At 33.8% G+C, this 18032-nt stretch overlaps 4 protein-coding genes across 4 annotated transcripts; 1 reads left to right on the top strand and 3 right to left on the bottom strand.

The window, feature by feature from the left end:
* Nucleotides 1-4718: 4718 nt before the first annotated feature.
* LOC115950389 (protein PELPK2-like) lies at nucleotides 4719-5141 on the bottom strand. The gene has a single exon (XM_031067593.1). The coding sequence runs from the start codon at nucleotides 5139-5141 to the stop codon at nucleotides 4719-4721; it is 423 nt and encodes a 140-aa protein (XP_030923453.1).
* A 4196-nt stretch (nucleotides 5142-9337) lies between these two features.
* LOC115950388 (protein PELPK1-like) lies at nucleotides 9338-9742 on the bottom strand. The gene has a single exon (XM_031067592.1). It carries the CDS (start codon nucleotides 9740-9742, stop codon nucleotides 9338-9340), a length of 405 nt encoding a protein of 134 aa, XP_030923452.1.
* Nucleotides 9743-13388: 3646 nt separating this feature from the next.
* On the top strand, nucleotides 13389-13682 carry LOC115950387 (glycine, alanine and asparagine-rich protein-like). The gene has a single exon (XM_031067591.1). It carries the CDS (start codon nucleotides 13389-13391, stop codon nucleotides 13680-13682), a length of 294 nt encoding a protein of 97 aa, XP_030923451.1.
* Nucleotides 13683-15469: 1787 nt separating this feature from the next.
* Nucleotides 15470-16428, bottom strand: LOC115950385 (transcription factor bHLH131-like). Its single transcript, XM_031067590.1, has 2 exons — nucleotides 16192-16428; nucleotides 15470-15889 (listed from the first exon to the last, which is right to left on the bottom strand). Exons 1-2 carry the CDS (start codon nucleotides 16426-16428, stop codon nucleotides 15470-15472), a joined length of 657 nt encoding a protein of 218 aa, XP_030923450.1.
* Between the last annotated feature and the right edge of the window lie 1604 nt (nucleotides 16429-18032).

Below are 18032 nucleotides of genomic sequence, written 5' to 3'. Positions count from 1 at the left end.
AATGTTACAATTAAGGCCAACATGAAAAGATGCTTGGAGCTAGCCATTGTTTGATAGGATCAGAGAGACCTACTTTTTTCTGAATATATATGGAGAACTTCTATTTCTGTTTTGAGTTTTAAGTGTTTGAGACAGGAAATATGAATTGGTATTTATAAAGTGGAATGTGAAGGGAATGTTCCAAGTGTTTGATGAGATGTAGTTGGGAATGCATGGGAGAAGTTCGGGTTAGTTTACCATCTCAGCTGGACTTAAATTCCAACCTACCTACCCTATCAGGTTATAGCTTAACAAAATAATCTGTTTCGGAAACCAATTTTGAGAATATATATATGACTCATCAGCATTGGACACACCAGCATAATGCAAAGATATAAATAAATAAATGAAATCAACAATGTCGGCAGGGGATGGACTATCAAGCAATCAACTAATTTTGAGAATGGACTTTGATGGATTTCAGACTTACGAGCTTATGCCTCTTGCTTAGTATCATTTTTCAAAACTAAAGTGACATGAAAGCCAATCTAAACTGCCTAGGTTTCCATCTTAACTGATTTTCTTGAGAATTGAACCAAAATCCCAAACGACCACATCCTATCTCACAGTACCTTTACCGAATTCCTCTTATGAAATTTACCCCACAATTATGGTATCCACCTCAATGTGAGAGAATGGTAGTATCTTTATTGAGATTTTTTTTTTTTTTTTTTTTTTTTTGATAAGAAAAAGAAATCTCAATAAAGATAGGAAAAAAAAAATCTCTATAAAATCTCTTTTTTGAGATTTTATAGAAGTAGAAAGTCTAATTGCAGATTTTTAGAACTTAGAATAACTATAACTCTACAATGAAAACCTATTTATAGGCACCCTCTTCGATTATAATTATAGTATAAACTAGTCGATAATCCGTGCAATGCAATGTTTAACAAAATATATTTTTCTTTCTTTCTTTTTTTTTGTATAAATATTAAAATTTGATCATTATGGTTATTATTAATAGGTATTTATAATGATTGTGGCATTTATTAGTTTAAATATGAAATTTGATCATTATTTTAATTATTAGTGCATATTTATTATGATTGTGTTTGTATATAAATTTTAAAATTTATAGAAAATATCACTTGACAAGATTCTAATAGAGGGGATTAAATATATAATAGAATTTAAAATCAATTAGAAAAATACATTTTAGAATAATGACCTATAAAATCGTGGGACCTCAAAAATTTATGTCAAAATATTATTAGGTGAATCAAAAGTCAAACATTTTCGATTTTATATAGATTAATCGTAGACCTATGCGATGTGCAGAAAAAATTTGACTATATTTTTTTGTTAAGTGAAAAATAAAAGTAGTAGATAAGACTCTTTTTTTTAGAGAGTTTCAACCTATGACGTCCATTTCTAATGATAACTCTTTATTATCAAACTAAGATACTAATCGGTTTTTGATGTAAACAAGAATTGAACTTCAGATCTCTTATTCAACCATCCAAACTTCACTTATAATATACTATGTTGATATAACTCAATAGAAGCGTGACAACAATAAATGATGAACTTCAACTTATATATATATATATATATATATAGAGAGAGAGAGAGAGAGAGAGAGAGAGAGAGAGTAGAGAAGAGAAGAGAGAGAGAGAGAGAGAGAGAGAGAGAGAGAGAGGTAATATGAGTATTTGGACAAGTAAAGACAATGGACTTGACCTTACACAAACTATGTACAAAGAAGGTTTATTTATAAGAATATTATTAGTGGAGTGCATTTATAAGTACAATGAACTTGTGTCTATACAGACCAATATCTTAACATGTTCTGACACAAATTTATGATCTGTTTGCCACGATGGTTACTTTAGGCTATCATCTGTTTATTGCTTTGCACATATTACCTTTGATGTGTTCGCTATTTAGATTTATTAGGCTCTAAACTTTTCTATATTATATTTGCAATAAAATTTGTTGTGATTATGAATAACTGAGTTTTTTGGGATCCAATGGCTTTTGATATTTCTTAGAGTTTAGTTCTTGTGGGATCAAAAAATTTGACAACCCCGGCCCACCTCATACTAAGCCCAAGGCCCACGCCAAGAAGGAAGGAATGGCCAAGGACGAATAAAGAAAGCCCAAGTGGCCCAGAAACATCGCCGAGGACAATTATGTCCTCGGCCAACCCAGATCCTAGTAGGAAAGAACGACCCGCCATTAACGGGTAGCCTTCCAAAGCGTTCCCAAGAAAAAGGACAAGTACTGTAGGATGGCCACGGGAGCATGGTGTAGGAACAGTTCAAGGAGAAACTGTCACCTCCGCATTAAATGCCCACAACTAACGTTCTGGCTGCATTAATGAGGAAATGACCCCTGAACAGTGCGGTCTTGGTTGTTGCAACTCACTGAGAGTTTGGAAAGGTGGCTGATGGGACAGACACTCGAGTAGTGACCTGCATGATCAACAGATGGAGGGCCAGAATCGACTGGAGGGGGATATATAATGTGAGAAATCCTCTAGGAGAGGAGGGGGAGCAATTTGCAGGATCTTGTAAACTTTTGTAACCTAGCACTGAAGAAAGAAGAAGAACACTAAGTCCCTCGGATGAAATGCCCGAGGACAGACTTTCATAATTTAGTCCATGTCCTTGTTATTCAATCCGTTCATAACCGTGTCTAGTTGTTGTAATCCTCACTAAAAATCTAATTCTTAAACCCATTCTTTATAAATTTATTGTATTGGGTTAGTTGAGCTTGAATCCATTCACTCAATAGAAGAAGTGCTCGAACCCAGTCCTTACAGTTCTCATACTTGGTATTTAGAGTTTAATTTAGTTGCTTTTCTTGCATTTCGTCCTTCAAACATTAAAAGTCATTTTAATTGAGGCAATATCAAACCACAACCCTTTAAACACAATGTCAAATAATCCTCTCAGCAAAAAAAAAAAAAAAAAAAAAGTCTAATAATCCATCCCAATTCATAAGTAATCAATTAGAAGCTTGGTAAAAGGCATCAATTGACCTTCTCAACTCTTCCTCTCCATTATTCATCAAGCTACAACATTATATTTCCTGGTCCCTTCTCTTGAAGGTACTTTTAAGCATACTGTAGTTCCAAGGTAATTCATGTTGAGAAGATAAAAACCTTGAAGAGCTTCTTTAAGTAATTAATATAACATATAGAGACGCACTTTAACCCAAAAGGCCTAAATCCAATGGGTATATACTCAATTATGTTATATTAACCACTAATTTTTCTCATCATTATTTAATGTGGAACTTCACTCACTCGTATACATCTAATAATCTCCCCCTCATATGTGAGTCTCTGCCTCTTTGTGGGTTTCAAGACCTCTTCGTGGGCCATGCATGAACAAGTTCTACTCACTCCCCCTTGCCTAATAGGCTTTTCCATTCACTAGTGCATCACCCACGGGCCTCTACGTGTCAACTCTACATGTTTTTTATCCTCCATGAGAACCTCGCACTTCACCATTGTCTAGCACCATTGGCAATAATACTCCTTTGTTGGGCTTTTTCCAAGATCGTTTGTGTGGGTTTTGTGAACTTGTTTGGTGCAATATATTGTCCTTGCTCCAACTACCAAAGGAACCCATTTTGCTCCATTTGTGAAAGGGTTTCAAGTCCACACACCTCGTTCCCACTCCAACTGCGAAAGGAACCTCGATAACCTTGCTATCTTTGCCCTACACCACCATGAGCTCTGATACCACTTGTTGGAAAGATAAAAATCTTGGAGAGCTTTCTTGAGTAATTAATATAACATATAAAGACACACTTTAACCCAAAAGGCCTAAACCCACTAGGTATATATTCAATTATATTATATTAACCATTCATTCTTATCACCATTATTTAATGTGAGACTTCCCTTACACGTGTGCACTCAACAATTTAAGCCCCTCTAAATTAAGATGGTAGAATAATTTGAGATCATTTTGAAAATTAGAATATAGGCTTCTCTTGTAATTCAAACGTCTAATTTATTCGTAGAATTATGGGCCATTCAAGATGGATTATCCTTTGCGTGGGAGTTGGGAAATCATAATCTCATCCCTGAAACTGACTATTTAAGTACATATCAAACTTTCTTACTACCTCCAGTATTTCTCTTTCATCTTTTAATGCATTAATTTATGCTTGGATGAGTATTCTTGCTAGGCGTTAGCAAGTTTCAATCCAACACATCTACCATAAATTAAAATAAACGTTCTAAACCTCTAACTGTTGAATTCTTTTGTTTATTATTGTACTTTCATCCTTCTTTGTATATATTTATGGAAAATTCAAAAAATATATACTCCTAAACTTATGTAATATGTTTATCTTGGAGGTTTAATTTAATAAATCTTATTCTTATTAAAAAGAAAAAGGGGGGAAAATCAGAAAAAATAAGAAATCATATTGTAAGGACAAACATGACAATAACAATCCAAATGACACTGAAATGGGTAATGAATAACTTTACAATGATAAATACAAACAAGTACTAATTTCAAATAAAAAGAGAAAATACAAACAAGTACTATCATAAATCCAATCGTTCCTACTAACACATATATAGAAGCAAGGTAGGCTCCAACACACTCGAGAAAGCTTCAAGAAGCCATGCAAACATGGAACCATGCGAAAATGGGATAAGGAGAAAGTGAATGCTTGAATGGTCCCGGGACTGCCGTGCGTTAAGGACAACTAGTTCAGTTTGATGGGGGTGGGGAGAAGAAAGGAATAGTTGGAATTGTGGTTGGAATGGTAGGGATTGATGGGATTGTTGTAGGGATGGTGGGCAATGGAGTGGCAGGCAAAGGAGGAAGAGTTGTTGGCAAAGATGGATTTGGTAAGGAGGGGATTTGGGTGCTTGGCAATGGTGGCAATGTGGTCTTTGGCAGTGACGGCAATGGTGGCAGTGTGGTAGTCGGCAGAGTTGGCAATGGCATGCTAGGTAGTGGTGGCAATGTGGCCTGAGGCAGTGTTGGCACTGAGGGCAGTGGAGGCAATGTTGGCAGAGATGGAGATGCAGGCGTTTGCAATAGTTGACGAGCTGCCAAGCTCATATTAATGCTTGACAAAGACATTGTTACAATTAAAGCCAACATGAAAACATGCTTGCAACTAGCCATTGTTTGATAGGATTAGAGAGGCCTAGCTAGTCTTTTCTGAATATATATGGGGAACTTCTATTTTTGTTATGAGTTGAAAGCATGAAATTCTAATAGGTATTTATAGAGCGAAATGTTGAAGGTTTCTAAGTGTTTGATGAGATGTAGTTGGGGATGCATATGTGAGGAGCTCGGGTTAGTTCAGCTTCTCAACAAGACTTGAAGACTCTTCAAATTCCAACCTACCCAACCTATCAAGGGATAGCTTACCAAAAACAACCTGTTGCGGAAACCAATTTTGAGTGTTAATATGAGTCTTTAGCATTCAGCACGCATCACCTAATGACTCATGAGAATTGACTATCTGTGGCTTTCCGACTTACACGAGTATGCCTGCTACCTATTAATTTTTTCAAAACTAAAGTAGCATGAAGCCAATTCAAACTGCCTAGGTTTCCATCCTAAGTTTTTTTTCTTAATTCTTGAACCCAATTGACCACACCCCACCTCGCAATACCCTTACCAATTTTCTTTCACAGTATTAGGTAATGCAAATCTGTCCCCACCCTGAAACCCATCTTATATTGAGATCGAACACAATGAGAAATTCTAGTGTAGAAGATATATGAATGGTAAATATACTTATTATCAATGGTAGAGAGGGGTGGCAATCAATAAACATAATAGGGAAAAAAGAAAAAAAAGAGACTACCTCATCACAAGAATAAGGAAAAGTATAAATTAGTATTACTTAATAATTGTATTAGTCTCTTGTTAAAGAACAATACTTCATGCCAAATCTTTTTTTCTTTTTTCTTTTTTTTGAAAATTCCGATTTAGATTCTTTGTTAAATATATGTTGCAGAATTATTAATTAATTATCAACCCATCTCAAATATGTGATCCACAATATAATTATATTCTACTATAGTTCAGAATGCATCAAATCATAAAGAAATATAAATAAATAAATAAATGTTATAATACACGATTTGGTATGACTAAAAGGAAAACGACCTCAGAGACAAAGACAATCCCATAGAAAGTCCACTATGAAGACACAATTACATATAGCAAGACGTACACAAAAACTTTGCACCTTGGACCCTCTATGCAACCTCAACAAGCAACCCACTTGCCTTCCCCGCAATAATTCTAGAACCTTTGAAATCCATCACACAAACCAAAACTTCTGGCACACTCCAAGGAACCTCATTGAAGATTTCTTTTATAGTACGCTCATTAGGGGGGGAAATCTATGGTTTCAAGCTAATAAGCTCTTTGGATCACAAGTACGAACGGAACAAAGATAGATTTTTCTTTGAAGCACAAAAAGAAAAGTCACAAGGTTCACTCTCTGAGTAGCATAAGTTGTGGGCTCCTTTTCTCTATTGAAAAATAATGCAAATTAGGGTTTATATAGATGCAAACATAAGTGACAGAACAAAATCTAACGCAAAAAGGATACGAAAACAGAGTCAGAGAACAATTTTTAGCAATCTTTCAAGCAAGGGCCCTCGCTCAAGTGGGCTTTAATCACTTGCTTGAGCATGTCTTTTGTTTCTTGGTAGACCAAGCTTCGGTCTCTACTTGAGCAAGCCCTTTCAATCAGCTGGTCTTCGATTCTTCTTTTAAGTAGAGAATTTAAACATGAATAAAATACATCGATAAGCCAATTTGGTTACAAGTAACCATCGATAAGCCTACTTTTAGAAAATGTGAGCAAGAAAATAAAAGAGCAAAGTACCAACCAAAAAAAAAAAAAACTAGAGTTCCCCCCTTATGACAATTTAAACATTTTGCTCATGTATATGTCAAAATCCATACACTAAATTGTTAACATCAACCACCCAATCTCTCACACAGCCACACATAAATCAATCTCTCTCTCTCTCTCTCTCTCTCTCTCTCTCTCTCTCTCTCTCTCTCACACACACACACACACACACACACACACACACACACACACACACACACACACACACACACACACACACACACACACACACACACACACACACACACAAAACCAAAGTCAAAATTTAAGATTATATTTTAACTTTCCTTCACCATGCAACGCTTTATCCAACGTAAAGAGAAAAATTACTTTTCATCTCTTTTTCATAAATTTTACCCCTAAACCTGGATGTTTAATTCCTTATATGATTGTAACATATTTTTATGGTGGAACTTTAGTACCAAAAAAAAAAAAATCCAACCAAAACAAGATCAAAATCATAGAATTTATACCATAATAACTATTAAATCATCAAGTTATGTGTTGAATTCATTTTGTTTGGACATTTTGAGGCTGTTGAGTTATTCTATTGTTAAGCGATTTTGCAATAGTACTTTTAGTAAATTAGATTTTATGTTTCTATAGTTTAAAATTTATTTGATTCTTTTCGTATTGTAATTTATATTTTAGATACTTTCTTTTATTTATATATTTTTCATTATAAATGTCAACTAGAAAAGAAATATGATATAACAAATGAAGAAAAAAAAGAAGAAGGGAAGAGAGAAGTGTAGAAAAAAATAATTGAATCCCGAATGCCTTAATAGATTAATTACTAGAAATATTTAAAATATATAACAAAAAATTTAGATTCAAATCTCACAAATGAAAAAGAAATTCATAAAAGAAAAAAAAGGTTAGAAGATAATGAAAAATATAACAGAAAAATAACAATAAAATAAGTATTATATTATTTTCCATAATGATATTCAAACATGTAATATAACTATTCTTGAATATATAAAAAGACTTGATACTTTTCCAAATGCACATATTATTATTGAAATTTTATTGACAAATCTTGTCACAAATTATTTAAAGAAAAAGTTTATAAATTTAAAATTGATGAAATACTATTTAAGATTGATTATGTTATAAGAAGATTCATCGGATTAACCACTGGTCTTGCAGAGATGGTTTAAAATTTAATAAGCTTATCAATGGTACAAAGATGGTGGTTCTAACGGTGGCAATGGTCTTGCAGCATTGTGTAGGCTTCTAATTGTCGCATAAAATGAGAAACATTCTCTAGAATTGGTGGAGCAATACTGAAGAGGTCATACGGCATGAAACCTGTTGTAGAATCTTTAGGCAGTAGATGGATGCATGCAAAGGAAGACAGGACTGCTTGAGAACAAACTAGGAGGTCAAAGCAATGACTATGATGCAATGTTAGAATTGTGAATCAATTCCATGGAATTCCATGAATAAAACTTAATTTCCAAGACACTAATTTTATATAGTCAAACATATGAGTGTGGTATAGGTAGGTGCGTTGTACAAGTATGTCAATAGTACAAGGCTTATTAGTAATGGACTAGTAAACTATAAATGGTAGGTAATTTGAGCCCCTCTAGAGCTGGTGGTATAATTGAGTTCATTTTGGAAATTGATATGTAGGATTCTCCTGTAGTAGTTCATATATCTAGTTTGTTTGCAAAATTATGGGCTGCCTATTTGGGATGGATTATCCTTTGCTTGGGAGTCTGGTTATCATAATCTCACTCTTGAAACCGACCCAATTCAGGCATATTTTACTATTTACTAGTGCTGTCATTTCTCATTCGTTCCAAGTCTTGGCAAGTTTCATTCAAACAAATCCACTGTGAAGCAAATAAATGTATCGTTGCTCTAGTTGTTTTGGGGACATCTATTAGACTATTAATCAACCCTTTTGTTTATATTGCACTTGTCCATCAGCTTTATATTTTGTGTGTAAGGGTATATAAGTCCAAAAATATTTACTCCTGATGATCTTCTGTAATATGTTTATGTTAGACAATTTTGTTTAATTAATCTTATCCTCTTTTTTTTTTTTTTTTTGTGGGGGGGGGGGGGGGGGAGAGAGAGGGAACAGAAGATAGAGGACCATCATTAGAATAAATAAGAAATCATATTGTAAGACAACAAATATGACAATAACAATCCAAGTGAAAGTGGTTTCTCAAAAAAAAAAAAAAAAAAAAAAAGTGACAGTGAAATGAGTACTAAAGAATGACTCTACAATGACATACGTAAACAAGTACTATCATAAACCTACTGGTTCCTTATTTTAACACATATATAGAAGCAAGGCAGGCTCCAACACACTCGAGAAACGCTTCAAGAAGCCATGCAAACATACAGCCATCCTAAAACGGGAGAAGGAGAGTGAATGCCTGAATGGTCTCGGGGCCGCAGCATTTCAAGGACTACTAGTTCAGTTTGATGGGGGTGGGGAGAAGAAGGGAATTGTTGGAATTGTAGGAATTGACGGGATTGTTGTAGGGATGGTGGGCAATGGAGTGGCAGGCAAAGGAGGAAGAGTTGTTGGCAAAGTTGGATTTGGTAAGGAGGGGATTTGGGTGCTTGGCAATGGTGGCAACGTGGACTTTGGCAGAGTTGGTTGAGTTGGCAGTGACGGCAATGGTGGCAGTGTGGTAGTTGGCAGTGGTGGCAATGTGGCTTGAGGCAGTGTTGGCACTGAGGGCAATGGAGGCAATGTTGGCAGAGACTGAGCTGCAGGCGTTTGCAATAGTTGACGAGCAGCCAAACTCATATTAATGCTTGACAAAGACAATGTTACAATTAAAGCCAAAATGAAAACATGCTTGCAACTAGCCATTGTTCGATTGGATCAGAGAGACCTAGCTAGTCTTTTCTGAATATCTATGGGGAACTTCTATTTCTGTTATGAGTTGAAAGCATGAAATTCTAATTGGCATTTATGGAGTGGAATGTTGAAGGGTTCCAAGTGTTTGATGAGATGTAGTTGGGGATACATGGGAAAAGCTCGGGTTAGTTCACCTTCTCAACAAGACTTGAAGCTTGTTCAAATTCCAACCTACCTAGCTAGAATCTAGATAGCTTAACAAAAAAGATCTGTTATGGTTGTAGAAACCAATTTTAAAAGGTAATATATATGACTCATCACCATTCGACACGCCAGTGTAAGGCAAAAATATAAATAAATAAAATCTACATGCATGCCAGCAGAGTTTGGGCTAATCAAGTAATCAGCTTTTTCCTGCATGCAACACCTGATGAGAAATGAGAATTAATTAACTATCTGGTGGACTTCCTTTTTTTCTTTTTTCTTTTTCTTTTTTTTTGGTGTCCAAACCTATAGAAATGTACAAGCGTATGCTTTTGTTATATCATTTTTCAAAACTAAAGCGGCATGAAGCCAATCTAAACTGCCCAGATTTCCCAATCGACCAAACCCCACCTCGTAATGCCTTTTACCGATTTGCTATCACAATATTAAGAAAATCAAATCTGTCTCACCCTGAAACAGGGATATAGCCATGCTTGGACTTGGGCCTCCCCTTAAAAATTTATAGAACTAAAATAAATAAAAAATAAAAGTAATAAGCCCAAAAAAATTAGCCTAATAACAAAAATTATTAGTAGCAAAGTTAAAAAAATTTAGTCCAATCAACTAATTTTACTTAAAACAAATTAATAAAGTGGTCCTTTAAAAATTTTAAACAAAATAATTTTTCCCTTATCCAGCCATAGACACACGCCAAATTTGATGCATGCCAAATAATGATTTTGTGTCTTTATTTTTATTGATGGATTGTTAAATGGATGTTTATTTGAAATTTTATAATGATTTTTTTTAATTTATATACTTTTTCCCCCTAACTCCAAATCCTAGCTAGCTCTATCCCTACCTTGAAACCATCTTATATTGACATCAAAAAATAAATGAATTTTACCAAATATACTTGTATTCAATGGTAAAGGAGGTGCAGATTGTATTGACTATTGAGTATTTATACAATACAAGTACAATAATGTCATACTCCCTCGTCACATAATAATTAATCTCTCTAATTAATTCATAGTGATATCTACTATTAATGTGGGAGGAGAGTATATTAGTATTGCACTCCCAAAGTTTTGTATAGTTTTACATCTTAAATTACTCTCACATGCACTTGGAATCTTCGTACGTGGGTCTCATAAATAAGTAAAAACAATGTTGCATACACCTACTCTTTGGTCTAAAAGACACAGAAATATATTTCTTTGCTGTGAATCAAATTAAAATCCTTTACGATGCTTTTAGGATGATTACCAAAAAAAGTACTATAAAAAATTGGAAAAATTTATGGTATTATTTTCTTATATAGTTTTAGTAGTATTACACTGGTTTCATCATTTTGTAAAAGGGATTCTCAAAAATAAAAAATTGCAAATAGAATTACAATATTTTAGAGTTAATTATTTGGATGATTACTCTATTTAGAATTATTAAAATACTATATATCGATTATTTGTGAAATAAGTGAATTGTATTTTACATTGTCAAAAATATTTTGTACGTTTAGACCCTTTAAAACACAATTGGATTAACCTAGTTAATTAGCCAAGTGATTACTTAGTCCAAATTTCAGATTTAGGTTAACACACAATCATATAATCATATCAATGTAAAGTGAGGAATATAAAGAACACAAAGATATGATGACCTAGGAAACCAAACCGGTAAAAACCTGGGGAGGATTTAACCTAGCTATCCTCAAGGTAAACTTGAATCCACTATGAAAGAATCGAAATTTTACAATAGCGACTTAGACCACTAACATCCTATTGCTACCCACCAGTAGAAAACTTACTGACACGACCACGTGACAGCTCCGAGACCACGAACTTCTTCTTTCTTGGATTTTCCAGCAAGTACAAGCACTCCTGCTTGTGTATCTTTAAACTTTTATTGCAGCAACTGAATTATCATCAAGCTCTCAATAAAATCTCCTTCTTGATAATCCTAAGCATGTGTGAAGGCAACCACCTCTTAGATCTCACAAGAGATTCACACACACAGCAAATAGAGCTACCTCAAAAACGTGGCTAGGGTTTCCCTTTTATACTTAGGGCAAAACATAAAACCCTACACGTCATATGGACTTAGGGCTGAGTTGGAAATTCTACAGAAAAAACATTCTGCCCGACTTTCAATCGGTCAAGCCTAATTCTCAATCGATTGAGCCAGATTGAATTGCATAATGAATTCTGCAGCAGCTTGATTCCAACTTTACATAAAACACATACACTTTGAGCAAGTCTAAAACAAAACTAAACATGTGTTGATCATGGTTTGCCAACAATATAAATTAGAGTTCTAATAAATTAGTTCCTAAGTACTTAAAACCTAACATATTTAATGAATGGGTTCAATTCAAGTGGATTCTAGTAATAATGGCATCTGTTATGGTGCTCCATGCATGTGGTATTGTGGTTCAAACTTGGAACCCACCATCCCCCTCTACCTACTAAAAAAAGTTTTTAAATTACATTGACTAACTTTATTTTGGTATCTTTTTAAATTATTGATAATGTGTAAAAATATAATTCAATCATTTCATGATGAATGAATGTGATTTTAGGAACACATAAATCGGAAAAGGAAATGCTACCTGTCGCAGTAAAATTATCTTAGAGAGAGACCTACAAAATTTGCTTTACAAATGAACTTAATTGAGGAAGGAGATTTGCCTTTTTAAGAAGTGTTGTTTGGAGATAAAGCGATATGAGGGATTAAATTGCTAATTGTAATATATATGGTGACATCTAAAGTCAAGCTAATAATATCGTATATATTTGCAATTAAGTATGGTAGATTTTGAGTATCAAACCTAATAATTGGGATTTAATACCCTGGTTATGCTTAAATTTAAGATAATGTAATTTAATATGATCCAATTTTTTCTTTAGGGAAAATCCGAAAGTGCATTTTAATCCTACAACATTAAATTCTGATATTAGAAAGGGATTTTAATCTACGCAAATAAATGTATCGTTGCTCTAGTTAATTTGTGGACCTCTATTAGTCAACCCTTTTGGTTATATTACACATTTACACTTGCCTATCATACTTGTATTTTTGTATTTATGGGAAGTCCAAAAAAAAGAAAAGCTACTCCAAATCTTGTGCAATATGTTTACGTTCGACAACTTTATTTAATTAATCTTATCCTAATTAGGGGGAAAAGAAAAAGAAAAAGATAGAGGACCATATATCGTTAGAATAAATCAGAAATCATATTATATGGACAAACATGACAATAACAATCAAAGTAATACTGAAATGAGTAAAGAATTACTTTACAACGACATACAAACAAGTACTATCATAAACCCACTCATTCCTATTAATACATATATAAAGGCAAAGCAGGCTCTAACACGCTCGAGAAACGCTTCAAGAAGCCATGAAAACATCGAGCCCTCCAAAAATGGCCGGGAGTAGGAGAAAGTGAATGGCCTCTAGGGCCGCAGCGTTTCAAGGACTACTGGTTCAGTTTGATGGGGGTGGGGAGAAGAAAGGAATGGTTGGAATTGTGGTTGGAATGGTAGGGATTGATGGGATTGTTGTAGGGATGGTGGGCAATGGAGTGGCTGGCAGAGGAGGAAGAGTCACCTTAGGAACTGTTGGCAAAGTTGGATTTGGTAAGGAGGGGATTTGGGTGCTTGGCAATGGTGGCAATGTGGTCTTTGGCAGAGTTGGCAACGTTGGCAATGGAGTGCTAGGCAGTGGTGGCAATGTGGCTTGAGGCAGTGTTGGCACTGAGGGCAATGGAGGCAATTTTGGCAGAGATGGAGCTGCAGGCGTTTGCAATAGTTGACGAGCTGCCAAACTCATATTAAAGCTTGACAAAGATAGTGTTACAATTAATGCCAAAATGAAAACATGCTTGCAACTAGCCATTGTTTTTAAGGATCAAAGAGAGCTACTTCTTTGTCAATATATGTGGAGAACTTGATCTATTTCTGTTATGAGTTTGTATGCAATTCTAATTGGTATTTATAGAATTGAATGTTGGAGATTCCCAAGTGTTTGATGAGATGTAGTTGAAGATGCACGGGAAATGTTCGGGTTAGCTCACCTTCTCAACAAGACTTGAATCCCGTGCAAATTCCAACCTACCAATATAGCTTAAGAAAACAATCTGTTGTGGTTGTAATAGAAACCAATTTTGAGAGGTAATATATATATAGAATCTACATGCCCGCACGCGTCACCTGATGAGAAATGAGAATTGACTATCTGATGGATTTCTTTTTCTTTTCATTTTTCAGTCCAAACCGATGGTGATGGATTTCAAACTTACAAGCGTATGCCTCGCTATATCATTTTTCAAAACTAAAGCGGCACGAAGCCAATCCAAATTGCCTAGATTTCCATCTAAATTAACTGATTTTCTTGATGCTCTTGAACCTGAACTTTTTTTTTTTTTTTTTTTGAGTAAAAAGTAAAGTTTTGTATAGCTTTCAATGTTGAATTGCTCACAGGCACCTAGAATATTCGTATGTGAGTCTTATAAATTAGCAAGAACAATATTGCATATACTATTATATAAGATACTTTTTTGTCTGGTTCCTCAAACCAAAAAAAAAAAAAAAAAAACAAAAAACAAAACAAAACAAAACAAAACAAAAAAAATACTCTCTTTTTTGCCTAAAAGACATAGCAAAATATTTCTTTGTGGTAACTAGTGAATCGTATTAAAATCCTTTAGCATGCTTAGGATGATTACCCAAAAAAAAAATAATACCAAAAATATTAGAAATTTACATGTCACAAGTTTTCTTGTGTACATGAAAGATATCCCACCACACTTTCCAACTAATTATTATTATTAATAATAATAAAATAGCACTTTATAAATTATAGTCATGAACTACTCTAATTTTTTTTTTCTTTTTTATTAATGTGCTTCCTATCAAACTTAAAATTAACAAAGTATTGTTCATTTAGTTGTCATCGTCATCATCACCACCACTAAAAAAGTAGCACTTTATCAAGAAGAATTATAATTTTTCATTTCTTTATCAAGGTGATTTCTGTCAAACTTAAAATTAACAAAGCACGGAACATTTAATTTTAATTTTTACCAAAACAAAATATGGGTGTGTTTTGTATGACAACTTGACGTGGAAATAAAGAAGGAAGGAGCATTGAAACAAGAGATAGAAATTCAATTATTGAAAATAAGAAACTAGCATATTTTTCATTAGTAGTCTATTATCACAGCCTTTTAAACAATGAATCTTTATAGCTATGGACTTCATGTATAATCTGAAGGTATTTTCCTAGCTATAACCGAAGGTAAGTAGGTATGGTAAGTTAACCATGTCAAACCAGATATACATTATATTATAATGCCTCCTAATGAAATCCTAGCAAGCTACCATGTCTGAATCCCCTATACCTACAATCTCAACTATTATTTTTTTTTTCAGTCTTACAATTGATACAATCCCCTCCCTGATTCCACACAATTTACCTCAGCATCCCATCTTATAAATTATCCATTAAACCCAAAAAAACTTATAATCATCAAGTGAGCCGTGACCTCTTGCTAATCCCTGGCAAATTGGGCCTGTCAATGACTACCTTCAAAGCTCTTCTTAGCATTCCAATCCCTTCATTGCCACCACTCAGCCCTTGAACCCACAACACACTTTTAGTCCTTCCACCTAGTGTTACCATCTCAAACTTCACCACCCTCCCTTTCATAGACCTCAGTGTCCTTGCCACGGCTGATATCAACCCTGGCCTATCGTCACAGCTAAATGTGACCTTGACCAGCCCCTTGTCATCGTCACCATCACCGTTTTCCAAACTCAACTTGTCAGCCCCTCCAGGGAACACACAATCCTTACCGCTACCACCACAAACTCCTTCCAAATCCGAAACAGTCTTCCTCAACTCCCTCACTTGCCGAACCGTCTCTGCAAGCACGGTCGCCTTGTCCATCTATTGTTTGTAAAATTACCCAACAATAAGAAAAAAGGATTACAAAAAAAATTACAACTCTTCTGATAACATTAGTGCTAATAAATATTGTGTTAATGACTCAATAATGGACCTATATGAAAATAATATTGCTCTAATTACAATTTACCACTTCAGTAATTGTGAAAAAAATGTGTCCTAAAAATTAATTACTCTAATCACAATTTACCACTTTAATTGTTACAAGTTTTGATATTGCTAATAATGAAGATCGGAGAAACAAAGTTGATGAAATTACTATTTGTATGAATCTTTGTACTTACTTTGACTAAGTTCGGGAGGATATCACGCAGAGTGGCGTATTGACCATTGATTCGCATCCTACGTCTCCTCTCTGCCTCACTGTGTTTCTTTGCAGCGACTTGTTTGGCCTCAGCTTTTGATTTTGGTTTAGAGAATGAATATTTATGGCTGATGGTATTGGTTGAGGTAACTCCTAGAGGGAACCTATTTTGTATTGTACATGTTCCCGACTTATAGTAACGCTGAAATTGTTGCATGTCTCGTTCTAACTACACGTATATAATCAAGAAATGAAGCAAGCTAATATAAGATCACCCAAAAAAAAAAAAAATGGTGCACACATAAACCCGAAAAGGATATGTTACCTGTCGCAGTAAAACCATGAAGAGAGATCTAAAGAAATTTGCCTTTACAAATGAACTTTGAGGGAGGAGATTTGCCTTTTTTAGAAGTGTTGTTTGAGATAGAGAGATATGAGAGATTAAATTGCTAATTGTAATATATATGGTGACATCTAAAGTCAAGCTAATAATATCGTATATATTTGTAATTAATTTAGGTAGATTTTGAGTATCAAACCTAGTAATTGGGATTTAATACCCTAGTTAATTTTATGCTTAAATTTAAGATCATGTAATCTTGTATGATCCGATTTTTTTCCTTTAGGGAAAATCTGAAAGCGGATTTTAATCTTACAACATTAAATTATGATATTGGAAGGGGATTTCAAGGTGTTCCTTTAATTTTTCTCGAGATTTTTTCTTTCTTTCTTTCTTTCTTTTTTAAGCATCTGAATCCAATGGGCTCAATTTTGGAAAAAGCAATGCTAAAAAATTATGGATATAAATTTTTTTTTTTTGAGAATTAAGTATCTAATATGTGTCATAATTTTAAAGAAAAAATTTGTTAAGATGAAAATTAGGGAGAGGAGGCCTAAGAGGTTAACAATAATGTCATACGTGCACCTTCCTCTCATATAATAGTAAGTAATACTAATTAAAGTTTCTTTTCATTTATACGGGCCCCATTGTTTTTAAAAAAAAAAAAATTATTTTTTATTATCAATACCGGTAACAAATGTATTGGGGATAACAAACTTATTGTCAAGGTCTTGACTCTTAGCTTTTCTCCAAAAACTTTCTTGAAGTTTATGTTTATACACGCACATATATTATGTAAACTCCCTTTTTTTTTTCTTTTCTTTTTTTATGAACTATGCAAACTCCCTTTATATTATTTTTAGGAATTTCCTTTTATATTAGTTATATTGTTATTTACCATCTTCAATTCAATTAATTTTAGAGTCATATATGATTTTATTTTTTGAAAAACTTAATTTTATACAACATGCATTCATTATATAACTTAAAGTAAAAAATTACTTCGTTTAATAAAAATAAAAAATAGAAAAAGATGAAAAAATGCTTTAAAAAATATTTTCTTATTGGATCAAAATATAGCCAACAATCCAAATTAGACCAAAATGAACCAAATAAAAAAATTGGATCAAATAAGACCAAAACCGTGCAACGCAAGAGGTTACTAGCTATTATTAGTTTTTATTTGAGTTTAGAGGTCTATAGCAACTTCTCACTGTGTCCAATCTTCTTGTATTTTTTTTTTTTTTTTTTTTATGCACACAAGCATATTATAACACAAGGTTTGAATTACAAATTATTCATACAACATTCACGATAGATTCTGCGTTTTGGACTAGAGTTTACCAAACTTTTAATGAGATCCAGAATTTCAAACATATAAACTATCTCGTCTTCTATCGTACTCAAGTGTGTTGTTGAAAAAAGCCATAGCAAACGCTAAACTTTGAGACTACCAAAAACAAATTTTGATTGCACTGGGA

Source organism: Quercus lobata, chromosome 6, assembly GCF_001633185.2.
Source record: "Quercus lobata isolate SW786 chromosome 6, ValleyOak3.0 Primary Assembly, whole genome shotgun sequence".
NCBI classification, from domain to species: domain Eukaryota; kingdom Viridiplantae; phylum Streptophyta; class Magnoliopsida; order Fagales; family Fagaceae; genus Quercus; species Quercus lobata.
This window is presented reverse-complemented; position numbering and strand designations above follow the sequence as displayed.